This window comes from Balaenoptera musculus, chromosome 6 (genome assembly GCF_009873245.2).
Source record: "Balaenoptera musculus isolate JJ_BM4_2016_0621 chromosome 6, mBalMus1.pri.v3, whole genome shotgun sequence".
Lineage (NCBI taxonomy): Eukaryota > Metazoa > Chordata > Mammalia > Artiodactyla > Balaenopteridae > Balaenoptera > Balaenoptera musculus.
In genome coordinates this window covers 15,021,463-15,034,343 of record NC_045790.1, presented here as the reverse complement: position 1 = coordinate 15,034,343, position 12,881 = coordinate 15,021,463, and the positions used below count along the sequence as shown (strand labels likewise).

The 12,881-nt window shown below is 52.4% G+C and overlaps 1 protein-coding gene and 1 non-coding gene across 2 annotated transcripts in view; one reads left to right on the top strand and one right to left on the bottom strand.

Annotated features, from left to right (window-relative positions):
• LOXL2 (lysyl oxidase like 2) overlaps window positions 1–12,881 on the bottom strand; it is a 104,832-nt gene that overhangs the window by 46,182 nt on the left and 45,769 nt on the right. Inside the window, exon 4 of the mRNA XM_036856404.1 lies at window positions 6,541–6,752. Within this exon, the coding sequence (XP_036712299.1) occupies window positions 6,541–6,752 (212 nt within the window). The remainder of the gene's footprint in view (window positions 1–6,540; window positions 6,753–12,881) is intronic.
• TRNAE-UUC lies at window positions 1,650–1,721 on the top strand. Its single transcript has one exon. It is a non-coding gene; the product is annotated as a tRNA-Glu (tRNA).

Genomic DNA, 12,881 nt, shown 5'->3' with positions numbered 1-12,881 from the left:
CCCTCTGCGGAATCAAAGTAGACTTGGTTTCGTCATGGAAATTATAATGGTGATGAAACTCAGCCACAGACCACATCAAATCTTCACCCAGTTTGATCTGCTCTTCTTTTTCTAGTTTCTTAGAGTGAAAGCTGATGTCATTGATTTGATACCTTCCTTCTTTTCTGATATAGGAGTATAAATTTCCCTCTAAGTACTACTTTAGCTATATTCCACATATTTTGAGATACTGTGTTTTCATTTTAATTCAGGCCAAAATACTTTTTAATTTACCTTTTGATTACTTGTATGACAGAAGGGTTATTTAGAACTGGGTATACAGTTTCCAGTACTTGGGAATTTTCTAGATATCTGTTATTGATTTCTAACATAATTCCATCATGTTCACAGAATATGCTTTGTATGACTTGAATCATTTCAAATTTATTGAGACATAATTTATGGTCCAGGCATATTTTATGTTCTAGCTAGGTTATGTTTCGTTTTAATGTGTACTTGAAAAAATTTTGCATAGTGCTGTTGTTGAGTGGGGTGTTCTCTAAAAGCCAAATAGGTCAAATTGGGTGATAGTGTCGTTCAAGTCTTCTATATCCTTACTTGTTCTATAAATTATTGAGAGAGTAGAACTGAAATCACCAGCTATAATTGTGGATTTGTCTATTTCTCCTTGCAGTTCTGTCAGTTTTTACTTCATGTATTTTGAAGATCTGTTATTTGGTGCATAAACATTTCAGACTGTTATGTCCTCCTGATGAGGTAACTCCTTTATCATTATTAAATTACCATCTTTATCCTTTAAAAAAAATTCTTCACCCAGGAGTCAGTGAATCTGAGGTGTATCCATACCATATCCTAGGTAAGCTCTTAGCCTGTCTTGTGTGTTTTTATGTTTTTTTTTTTTGGAAGGCAGAATATGGATCAAGGTGAGTCAAAGTTTTTTCTAAAATGATAACCAACCAGTAAGTAATGAATTGTTTAACAGAAAGGTCACTGTGCCTCAGTTTCCCCATCTCCAGATCAGATGTAGCAATGGGATCTACCTCATCAGATTGTTAGGATAGTTAAATGAGTTAATTCTTATAAAGCGCTTAACCACAGTGCCCAGCACTTGGAAGGGCTACCTAAGTGTCTGTAAAATAAATAAATAAAAACTGTACTGGTTAAAGGAAAAAAAGAAAGATGAGAGAAGAGAGATGGTGGACGACTTCAAGGAAGAGTAGGTTTGAACTGGGCCTTGAATGATGGCGGGATTCGAAAAGGAGGAGGGCGGGGAGGACACCCTGTCCTCTCATGCTGTCCCAGGTCTTTGGGGTCTATGTGCTCATCCCTGATTGGCGGAATCCAGTGAGATGCCAGGGAGAGCCGGACAGCATCACTGCCGGACTGCTCAGAGGAGGGGCCGCCCAGGGCAAGTTGGCCCCAGATGGGCAGAAGCAGGGTCCTGTCCCTGCTGGTCCAGCAGCCCTGGAAGTTTCTGCTTTGTCTCAGAGGGAATGGGATATGAACAGAGAGGAAGGAAAAACCCTACAGATGCTGCTGATATCTTTCCTTAATCAAAAATTGCTACTGGTAGTAATTCTACTGTACCTGTGGGGGCAATGACACAGAATCTTTGGAAAAAAAAAAAAAAAAAGGACTATCTTGGGAGTTCCCTGGTGGTCCAGTGGTTAGGACTCGGTGCTTTCACTGCCGTGGCCCAGGTTCAATCCCTGGTTAGGGAACTAAGATCCCGCAAGCCACATGGAGAGGCCCCCCCCCCCAATTTTTCTTTTTCAAAAAAGGACTGTCTTGGAAAATTCAGGATGTGTGCTCAACATAGCTACGGACAGAGCACAGGACTACGCAGGAGGACTGTTAATAATTCCAAGAGCCACTGCCCCTCCCCACTCCCTGGAAGGCCCCTGCACTTGGAAACACAGCCTCCAGCTTCTTTCCCATGACACTCCCACATCAGACTGGAGAACGTGCTCGGTGGGGGGAGGTTACAGCTTGCTATGACACCCCTACCATCGGGCGAGCAAATACACCCAGGGGATATCAGCTGCACAAGGAGTGGGCAGATCCCACTGGACTGGAACATCTTCTAGCTCCCAGCTTTCCATGACCACCAGCTTCTCCCAGGAACAGATGTACTGAGCTCTTAATATAGAGCGAAGCACCCTTGGCAGACACAGAGCTGCTCCTCTGTCCCCAGACAGCCCCACTGCCCTCTTACATCAGCTCACAGGAACTTGCCCGTGATCCTCCACAGGCTTCCACCACCAGAGCCCACCCCGCCCCCATGATTCACTCCCACAGGCCCCCCGGGACGCAGATAGGGGGATGCAGATATGAGGCGCTGGGGAGGATGCGTGGACAGCTCACTCCAGGTCTGCTGATTGGTGGGCGACTGGAGTTACAGGACAGCCGTTGGCCAAGCGGGAAGCCTACTTAAGAAAGAGGTATCTAGCCCGATGGCTGGGTGGCTAGAAGAACACTGAGCTGAACTGATTCGACTAAAAAATGAGAAGTCCTCCTCGCTCTCCCCCAGCCAAGGAGGAAGCCAGACTTCGTAGAGATTCTGCCTGCTATGTGGTTATGTCTATTCCAACTGTGCATTCTGGACCTAGGGAAATAACCACTGGATGGGTTCAGGGGCCCACTGGGCTCACTATGAGTGGACCTGAGCCTAAACTCCATTGATCACCCGACATCCTTACTCTGACTGTGGGCCACAGGGATGTTTGGGCCCCTGGAATCAGTGTCAGTTCAGAGCCCGTGTCCAGTGGTTCCTGAAAGTTCTGATTATTTCCTTGTGCCCAACATACAGTGATCTTCTCCTTCTGAGAAGGCTGGGCCAATGATTAACAGTACACATTTTTGTCAGTATGCCACAGTCCTTCTTCAAGGGGACCTGGCCTCCTCTTCATTCAAGGGCTTCTGGGTCTGTAAACTGGCTCAAGTCTGGATATTGATTGAGAGGCCGGGCCTGTTTTTATGATTCAGGTTAGATGTTTGTTCTCTTGACCTAGAACTTTTCTGCTTTTACAGATCAAGAATTGAGTAGGGAATTCCCTGGCAGTCCAGTGGTTAGGACTCCGTGCTCTCACTGCCGAGGGCCAGGGTTCAATCCCTGGCCGGGGAAATAAAATTCCACAAGACTCACAGTGTGCCCCCCGCCCAAAGAATGGAATTGAGGAGGCTTCCTATTTCACTTCTAGGAACACCACGATCCAGCCAACTAGATCAACTGGTCAATACCACAGGTCTGCAGGAGTCAGAGTATTCTGATCTGCTGGCCATTCAGTAGCCACGCCCACCTTGCTTTTGGCGTTGAATGCTGTCACTTGGCCCCTGCCACCCCCGATCCAATTACCCCCATTGCATTTAGGTTTCCCAACCTGCGGTGACTGCAGCTCCCACCCAGAGGTCTGGCTGACAGAGAACAATCAGGGAGCTCTTAAGAACGCCAGGGCTCCCCTCACAAACATTCCTCACAGTCATGGTGAGAAGTCTGTCTTCTGGACCCTCCCAGGTGGGAGAGTAGGTCTTAGATGTCAAATCCACTCCAACATTTCAGTCTCCCCAAGCTTCTGAATCCCTTTCTCTACATGAAACCAAAGTGGATCCGGCATTTCTATAATTTGCTGTGGAGGGCCTCCTTTTGGTCCCTGTTTCAGCCAACTCACCAAAGTCTTAGAGCTTTTCCTAACTCGCAAGATGCAACATTAGATGCAGAATCTCTGCTCAGTAAACTCGTATCAATAAATCAATATCAATATTGCGATCCTGCTTTAAGAAAAAGAAAATGACTACAAAATGTTCCTGGCCCCGGGGATGGGGCCCTGAAGCTTCAGCTTTATCAATTACGAGGCTTTATCAATATGCACGGCTTCCCAGTCCAGCATAGAAGTCAGCCCATGGCAAAGCAGCCCTTGGTGGGAGTCCCTGACTTCCCTCTGGGGAGAGCCTGTGAGGGCAGAGGCCTCCGGGGGACCTGCAGGCAACCCCGCCAGACTCTTCTGACTTGGCCGGGGGTGGGTGTCGAGGCTGGATGGCCAGCAGAGGTTCTGATGAAGAGCTGCAGTCCCGGCCTTGGGGATAATTCTAAGGCCACCAGACCTGCAGGTTAGCAGAGGAAGGCAGGGTGGAGAGGCCATAGGTGCTGCCCAGGTGAATTTCCAAGGCTGCAAAGTCCCTTAGGGGCCTGGTGGATGCCTGGAGATTACTAACCCCACCCCAGATAGAATTACTTTGAGAACAATTTCCTTCCTGGGGTGAAGGGCCTCCCTGGGAGGCCACCTCACCTGCCTTGGGGGTGTGGTCAGCAACAGCAGTGACAGACAGGCTGCTGCAGGAAAGGTGAAAGGGAGGTGGGGAAAGATGCTACCAGAAGGCCCAGATGCAGGGACCGTGCAGGGTGTGGCCCTTACTCTGGCTCCCAGGCCTCTGTTGTCCTCAGTCTCTGAGCAGGGCTCACAGATAGCCCTGTGTCCAGGCCAGTGCTGCCCCAGCTCTCAGACTTACCAGCCCGCCGGTGGTGGCAGCCTGTGCAGTGTGGCCAGGCCCCGCCTCTAGGGTGGAGCAAAGCAGGAGCAGGTCTGAGGGTGGAGGCAGCAGTGTGGAGAGCTCTCCCTGGGTTGCCCTGCATCTCTGGCAGGAGTGGCTTTGTGACCCCCGACTCCACTGCCCTTCAGGCCTGGGTCTCCTCCTGTGCAGCCTGAGGGCTTGGGCGGGGTGATCTCTGAGGACCCCACATGCCCTGGGACGCCCCGTTTTTCGCTAACAGCTTCCTCCCACCAGCTACCATCTCAACCCCTAACAGCACCACCAACGCATGGAAACTCTCCCCAACACGCTTTTCTCTTTTGGGGCCCAAATGTCAGCTGCGTCCCAGGGACTAACATACCACGTCAGATACAAGCTGGGACGGAGAAGGTTTTAGCCTAGCCGCCCTCCCATCCCCCAGCCCCGCCCCTCTATACCATCTCCAGCGAGAGGGCTGGACCAGGAGTTGGTTTCCAGTGTCTGCTAATCATCTCCCATCTGGGCTGAGACTACTACTCACCTCCCACCACCTTGGAAGCCTCCCAGACTTAGCAGCCTTTTTCCTGCCCGCATTTGAAAAAGCAAAGCCACAGACACAGAGTAGGAGGAGCAGGGAGGAGGTTTTCAAACCCAGCTCGTGAGAGGATCATGTGCGGCTCAGCTGCCAAAACAGATCTGAGATCTGAGATCCTTCCTCAAAAGCCAGAAGAGGACTCCGGTCCATCCGCAGTTGAGGAGGTGGCTTTCAAATGCCCTCTGAACAAGCCACGTGTTGCCTGGCCTCAGGCACCCAATCCTGCTCCGGGCGGGGCTCATGGCAGCCTTCCGGCTCCCGGGACTGGACTCAGACCTACGACAGGCTGGGTGCTCTGGTGGGTCCAGCAGGTAGGAGGCCTGTCAGGGGAGGGGATTTGCTTTTCTTGGCTCCAGTTGGAAGGAAAAGCTGAGAAGGTGTCTCCAGGGAAGGAGCTGGCCAGCTGGAGGGACTTCTCCAAACTGTTTAGAAGATGGGGACCACCCTGCATGCCCCCATCCCACCCTGTGCAAACAGGAAGGTCTGGGCCGTGTCTGAGGGCCGCTGGGGGTGGGAATCACCACCATGCTCACCCGCCCAGCCGGGCAGCTCGCCTCTAGCACTCACCCTCCTGGTGGACCGGGGGCTCTGACCGGAGGCGGCCAGGACGAGCCCAGGGAGGGACGCAGCCTACACTGACCCTAGGGATCTGGAAGAAGAGCTGGGGCTGGGACCCCTGTCTCCTGGCTTGGAAGCCACCTCTCTCCTTGGCTTGAAAGGAAAGAGGTAGTGAGTCCACACTCTTGAGGAGTGTGGACCCTGTCGCTGGAGACCTGGGTTTGGATCCTGGATCTGCCACTTCCTAGGTTTTTTTTTTTTTTTTGGCCACGCCGCACGGCATGTGGGATCTTAGTTCCCCGACCAGGGATCGAATCCGTGCCCCCTGCGGTGGAAGCGGGGAGTCTTAACCACTGGACCGCCAGGGAAGTCCCATTCACTTCCGAGATTTATCACCCCTCTCTGACTTCATTCCCTTAACTCTGAAACAGACCCCTGCTTCCTAGTGTTGTGAAGCTTAAGAGACTAAGAACAGAGCTGCCTCGCATGTAGTAAGCACTCAGTAAAGCCGATTATTATCCTTATTAGAGGAACTAGGAAGACCCCACGACCAGCCAGTACACCAGCCTGCCCTGAGCTGAAAACCCTTCACTGGACACCCCCTCGGGCAAATTATTCTGAGTCTCCTTATGATCCACTCCTTTTCCCCCTGGGAGATATTAACTTTGGAAATTCTAACAGCATTGCAAGATTTACTCGGGATGGATATAACCGAATCGAAGCGATCGGTTTCTCAATTTCCTAACAGTTGCTGCAAGGTCCAGATTTCTCAGAATGATCACCTGCTGGGGAGACAGCAGCGGCCCAGGCCACTGCAGAGCTAACTCTACAGCAAGGCAGGGCCAGAGGCCAGCCAGCTGCACTCCCCGCAGCCTCCTTACTTGTACACTTTGGCGTTGTAGCTCCTCTCCCCAGGGAAGCCAAACATGCCGCAGACCACGCGGGAGTTCTTGGCTGTCCAGTGCCTGTCGCAGATCTGCTTCCATGTCTTGCCCTCCTTCACCTCCACGTAGCCCTCCGTCACCGGGGTGCGCTTGCGGTAGGCGGAGAGGATGGCTCGGATCCGGATGTCCTCCACCTGGATATGCATGTTCTGGGAGGGAGGAGGCGTGGAAGGAGAGGGGTTACTTTCCTGGTCTGGCCGTGGAGAGGTGACGGCAGACTGGGCACTCTGCTGGCCCCCCTGCCTCTCCCCTCGGGCCCCCAGGGGCCCCTGGGCGCTCTCCGCGAGCACACAGCACGTGTGCGTGGGAGATGGTCTGGCCGAGGGGACTGAAGGAGGGGGAGCAGGTGTGACCTGGGCAATCAGAGACTTGGAGGACCCCAACGCTCCTCCTCTGTCTTATCAAAATCAGCAGAGGGCGGCAGCCCCCTCCTGCAGGGGTCTCAAAACGAGAGCAGAAGAGAGGCCGTGTTCCTTGAATTTCATGCTCTATAGTAAAAATAATTTGGATGCGTGCATTGTACTCCAAAGCATATGTGTGCATGCGTGGGAGTGAGTGTGTGTGTCTCCCCACTAATCTTTCAGTAAAACTGAAGTTTCAGGCAGATAAGCCTCAGATACCCTGAGGCTGGTGGGGCCATCTTGCACACTACCTCATAGCCCCCAGGCTGGCAGCCTTTAGGGCGAAAATCCCAGGAGACAAGGGGAGGGCTTGGAGAGAAGAGGGGAGGGGAGGGAGGAGTGGTGGGCAGAGACCCAGGCCGGCCAAGCAGGGAGGGCATCCTGGGGCCCGGGAGGTAGGGACGCACGCAGTCATTCACTGTGCAAAGGAAAGGAAAGGGAAGATTCTGAACGTCTTGAGGCCCTTGGAAAGCCCCCTCCTCAGCCCTCTGCCCACCCTGTTTCTGTGGCAGTGAGAGAAAAGGCAGGACCCTGCTGCGAGGACATGGAGGAGGCTGCGGGTCGAGGGTGGGCTCCCCTCCCCAACCCCTGACACTGAGCTGCAGTGTCCCTGCCCCAAGCCCGCACCCGAGCCCCGGGGATTTGGTTGGATAGGGGGCCCCGAGAAGCCAGGGTGGGTGTAGGAACACGGGCCTACCTGGGATTTCCAGTGATACCTCTTATGTTTTTCCAAGGCTCACGCAATCTGCCCCCAAACACTATGGAATCTCCAGAATCTCTCACTTCCAGCCCCTCTTCTTTCTGGCCCAATAGAATGAGGTCATTACAGCTACTGTCATCCCCATTTTCCAGATAAGAAAATTGGTTGACTCCAGTGATCTCCCCAAGACCACGTAGAGGCAGGGAGCGTCCGAGGTGCAGTGTGATATGCTCTCTGAGCTGGGCCAGGTGGGGCTGGGCAGGGGTGCTGGCAGAGAGGAACCCGGCGCCCCGAGTGCCCAAACCCCCGTCCAGCCAGGATGCAAATGAACCACCAGTTTGAACAGGACCATTATTTGGGTGCCCAGGGATTCAGGTCTCCTTGCCACTGGCTTCAGGGTGCAAAGCCAGGCCCTGCTTCCCCAGTCCTGCGAGGCAGCAGAAAGTATGTGGGCCGGGAGTGGTGGCATTTGGCCCTGGTTCCTTTCCATGCAGAGCGGAAGGAAAGCCGCCAGTGGCAGGATTATGTTTGCCTGCCTGCATCCTGGATCCTTTACAGCCCCCATTCAGGCCACAGGACCCGTGCCACCAAGACACATGGATGGGGTGAGCAAGAAAGGGCCTGAGGTCTACACTGGCCCATGGGCCAGCTCCCTCCTCTGTCCTCCCACCTCGGGAGGCCAGGCTGGAATTTCAGCATGTAAGGAACACGTGACGCCCAGAAGGAAAGTTACCGCGGTGGCACCAGCCCTGCAGGCTTCACGGGGCAAGCAGGCTAGGCTGACTTTATTAAATTCACAGATCCTCCCCCCGCCCCTGCCCTCCTCCACTTCCCCCGACCCCTGGCCTCTCTCCCCGCCCCCGCCCGGCCCCCGTAGAGCATCAGTGCAGCCTCACTAAGGGGAGATATGGAGCGTGAACCCAGAGGGAGGAAGGCCTGGGGGCGGGGGGCGCTCAGCAGACCCTTGTCTTGATACAGTTCAGCATCCCCTCAGCAGAAGTATGACAGGTGGGCAAGCCCGGTGGGCTCTCGGATGTGGGAAATGAGGATCAAAGAAGAGAAAGTGCTAGAACTGATGTCCCTGTCCTTGATCTCCCACTGACTCACTGCATGTGCGTGCGTGTGTACGAGCGTGTGTGTCTGAGTGTCACGAGTATGTCTGTGTGTGTGTGTCTCTGCACGTGTCTGTGCGCCTGTCTATGTGTCCCTGTGGGAGTGCACTGCTCGTGTGTGTCCGCGTGCAGGATGATGTGCCAGTGACAGGCCTGTGTGTCTGTGCGTTGTGTGGAGTGTATGTCTGTGCACCTATGTGGCAGAGGAGGATGCAGAGAGTTTTCCTCCAAAGCCCTGGGAGAGCAGTCAGTCAAGCTTCACATCTGTCATTCCTTCTCCTCTTCTCCCTCCACAGAACCAATTCCTTCCCATCCTCTTGGGCTCAAATCCACCTCATTCATTCATTCATTCCAGAAAATACAGTCTCTCACCTCCATAGGCCCTGCCAGCCTCCTCCTTACACCCCAATCCTGGGGCCCTCTGCTCTGAATCATAACGACTATGAGGGCTCTCATTTATCAAATACAAGCCAATTACACGTCAGGCTCTGCACTCAGAACTTTACTTTCACTCCCTTCCTCAATTCCCATGACAAACGGTGAGAGGGCCAATGGTATGCCCGTGCTACAGGTGAAAAACGAGAAAACTTGGTGAGGTTTTGCACCTCCTCCAAGCTCACACAGCCAATAAGTAGATAAACAAGGATGAAAACCAAATTCTGACTCCAAGCCTGTGCCCCAGGCTCATAACCCCGGGCCTCTGAACGGTCCTCACCCTCCCGCCCTCGCCCGATCCCTTGCCCGGTATTGAGTTGCCCCACAAGGGGCAGGGCCTGGGGCCCAGCCTTCTGGGGGGGGTCCCTTCGGGCTCTGCCCATTAGAAGTCCATATGTGAAGTCCACCCTGCGACCCGCCCGGAGGAGCCGTGAGTCAGGCCAGAGTGTACGTGAGGGGAGAGAGCCACCTCCCAGCTGCCCCTGGACTCAGGCCAGGGGGTGGCAGGGAAACCCTCCATGGCACACATTCAGGGCTTGCTGCTGGCTCAGGAGCTCACTTGGACTGCTCAGAGACCTCTGTGTAGGAAAACACACACGTATACAAAGAACGGCCCTCCTGACCTCACTGCTGTGGAATCCCTTCCATAACCACAAGTGTTAGGACTTTTTTTTCCCCAGAAGTTCAACTTCAAAAGAGAAGTGAAGATTTGAAACCCTAAAACATATACACATTCTTCTTTTCTAACAAAAGTCTCTCTACACTTGTGAGTTTTACATTAAGCCCAATAGCCCAGAAGCCAGCAATGCACCTGGCACTTTTTAAAATTCAAATGGAAGTCTGAATGCTGGTCCTCTTGCCTCCCTCCAAGGAATTCACAGAACCTTCTTGACTTGTCCTACTCAAAACTCATCATATCCCCCGGGAGTGATTATCACCGGCTTCCAAGGGGGAAAATAAAGGTGCCTTGAGGCCATGCCCTGCCCTCCCTTAACTAGTGGGTTGGTGGAAAGAAGGGCTAGTGAAGAAGCACCAGGGCTGGTCTCCCAGTCTTGTGCTTGAATGGCATTTCACATTTGCCACATCTGTGAATGACCTGCAAATTCCACAATGTGACAGCCTGGGGCTGTCGCCAATGAGGAAAAATCACCAGTTTTGAAAGTCTCGTTGGAGATTGCATCAGGGAAAGATACGGGGGGAGGCGAGGCAAGCAAGCAAGCCTCTAAGAGTGCACTTCACAATTTCTCTGAAAGTCGGCACTAAGCTCATGGCCTCCCCAGGGAGGGCACATTTGCAAGGGCCAGATCTTAGCCCAACTATCCCCCTTCCTTCCCTCTAGAAGTCGTAATTTAGTTACATAATTAATTACATAATTTATCAGCCCAGGCCTTCCCACCTGAGAAGTCATCCTTGGAGTGGTGTCGGGTGGGGGCACCATGATGGAGATATACTAGTCTGCCATCATCCCAACTAGACACGTGGCTGGTTAGCACTGCACAATTGCTGCTCACTTAGCAAGCTCCTTCCCTCTACAGCTAACAGGTTCCTGCCTCTTGCTCTCAAAGCCCTTAGCTTTCTTTATTTGGCTATTTTTAAAAACCGGCCTTCCCGATAGAGATCCGTTTTCCCAGGTGCCATCTTGGCACCTTCCTCAGCACCTCAAACCAAACGCACCCAGGATGCCCTCGGTCTTTCCTTCTTGCAAGTTGGAAGGTGACGCCCTTCCAGCTTGCAGCCCTCAAGCCTCGCATGCCTCCTGCTCCCTCTCTCTTCCTCACTCTTATGGCCCATTCTGCCCCAGAAGTGCTTGTCCTACCCTTCAGTCACCTTCTCATTCTCACTTCTATTGTCCAGGCAGGTATGTAGTGGAAGTAAGAGAACAGCACCACAATTCTGTCATTTCACGGGACCCTGTATCTCTCCCCGGTCCAGATGAATGGCTGACCCAGTCCATCTCACACATGGCTGGCATATCCATCCAGCTGACCGCTGTGCCTTCGTGGGTTTGGCTCAAAATCTTCCCGTGGCTCCCCCAGGTCTTATGCTCTTAGTCAAGAGCCTTCCTGATAGGACCCACCTCATCCCCTCCGTGCCCTGTTTCCAGTCTCAAGATGCCAGGCTGACATCACTTTTTTAACCCCAGCATCAAGCTGCTCCCTGCAATCCTTTTTTCCTTCCTCTCTACCGGTCAGAATCCTCCTGACCTTCAGGAACAACCTTGTTCATTCAATCGTTTGAAAAATACCTGTTGAGGGCTATGACGTCCTAGGACGTCCCTCCCCCAGATATCTCATCCACATAGATACGACTTCTTTATTCCTCTAGCATTTGCTTTCTGGGTCCCTCAATTCATTCTTGGCTTATACTGACTATCTTGTACTATCTATCTTTTCATTTTGCCTCCTCATCGGACTGTGAGTCTCTCAAGGACAGAACTGTGCTTTATTCATTCTTGCATTCCCCACAGCAACGAGTGCCAGACACGAGACATCGTGGGTCCTCACATATTCTTGGAACAAACTAATAATCATTTTAAAAAATCCAGTTACAGGAATTCAGCTTAACTAGAAATGTTGGGCTCTCCAGCCAAAAATGTAATAAAGACTCCCTTTATTCTTGGTTTAATGCAAAATAAACAGAGAGGCTTGCTTTTTTTCACAGCATAAGCACTACTTGTGTGACTTACCGATGGACAAGATTGTCTGCACTTTATCCATGCGATCTCTTGTCATCTGAGCTATTTAACACCCTCCCCTTTCCCCTTGAAATCTGAGGCTAATAAATAAACTGAATTAAAAGCTGTTCTGACCCTCAGCACACATTTAGATGGTTTAGCTACGTGGGTATCATCTGTAAACAGTACAAGACATGTTGTACTGGAAGAAGCTGGCTACACTGTAATTATCCCCTTTTGAAGATCAAATCAGAAATTCACAGCCTAAGAAACTGCTGGGAATATTCTCTAGCCGGTGATTCCTACTGGGCTACACAGACGAAAGGGAAGTGGGAAGGCAGTGCGGCGATCCCTGTTGCTCAGCTCTACGTGATGGAGACCAGTCTGGGCGGAGGGGGTCGGGGTGGGAGTGGTTTGAGAACTGAAGTCATGCTGAGGCACCAGAGGAAAAAGCCGGCAGTCAGTCTGGGCCCTCCTCCTATAAACCAAGAGCTTTGCAACGCTGCTGGAGAATCAAACGCTCTGTGTTTCATTTTCCAACCTGAAAGCAGTGGGGTGGGTAACAGAGGCTGCTTCTTTGGAGAACAGTCAAGACCTGCGGTCTGCAGGAAGCTGGCAGGACACCTGCCCCAGCAACCAGTCCCTCTGGCCCAGCAGGGGTGCTGAGGCCACAAACCAGGCAAGTCCGTGGGCCTGGCCAAACGGTCCACCACGCTCCCAGGTAGGGCACCTGACCTGATGCTTCTCCTCCCAGCAACCATCACCATGGTGACAAAGTAATGACTTGGGAAATCGTCTTTCTCCACTACGGGACAGCAAATTTCAGGAGGGCAAGACTGTCCTTTCATTTCATCGATCCCTTGATTCCCAGTGCCCAGCATAGAGTCTGGTGCCCGATTAAAATGTAGTGGATGAACGAACGAACAGACACGGCATCCAGTTGCCTTAGCAACAGC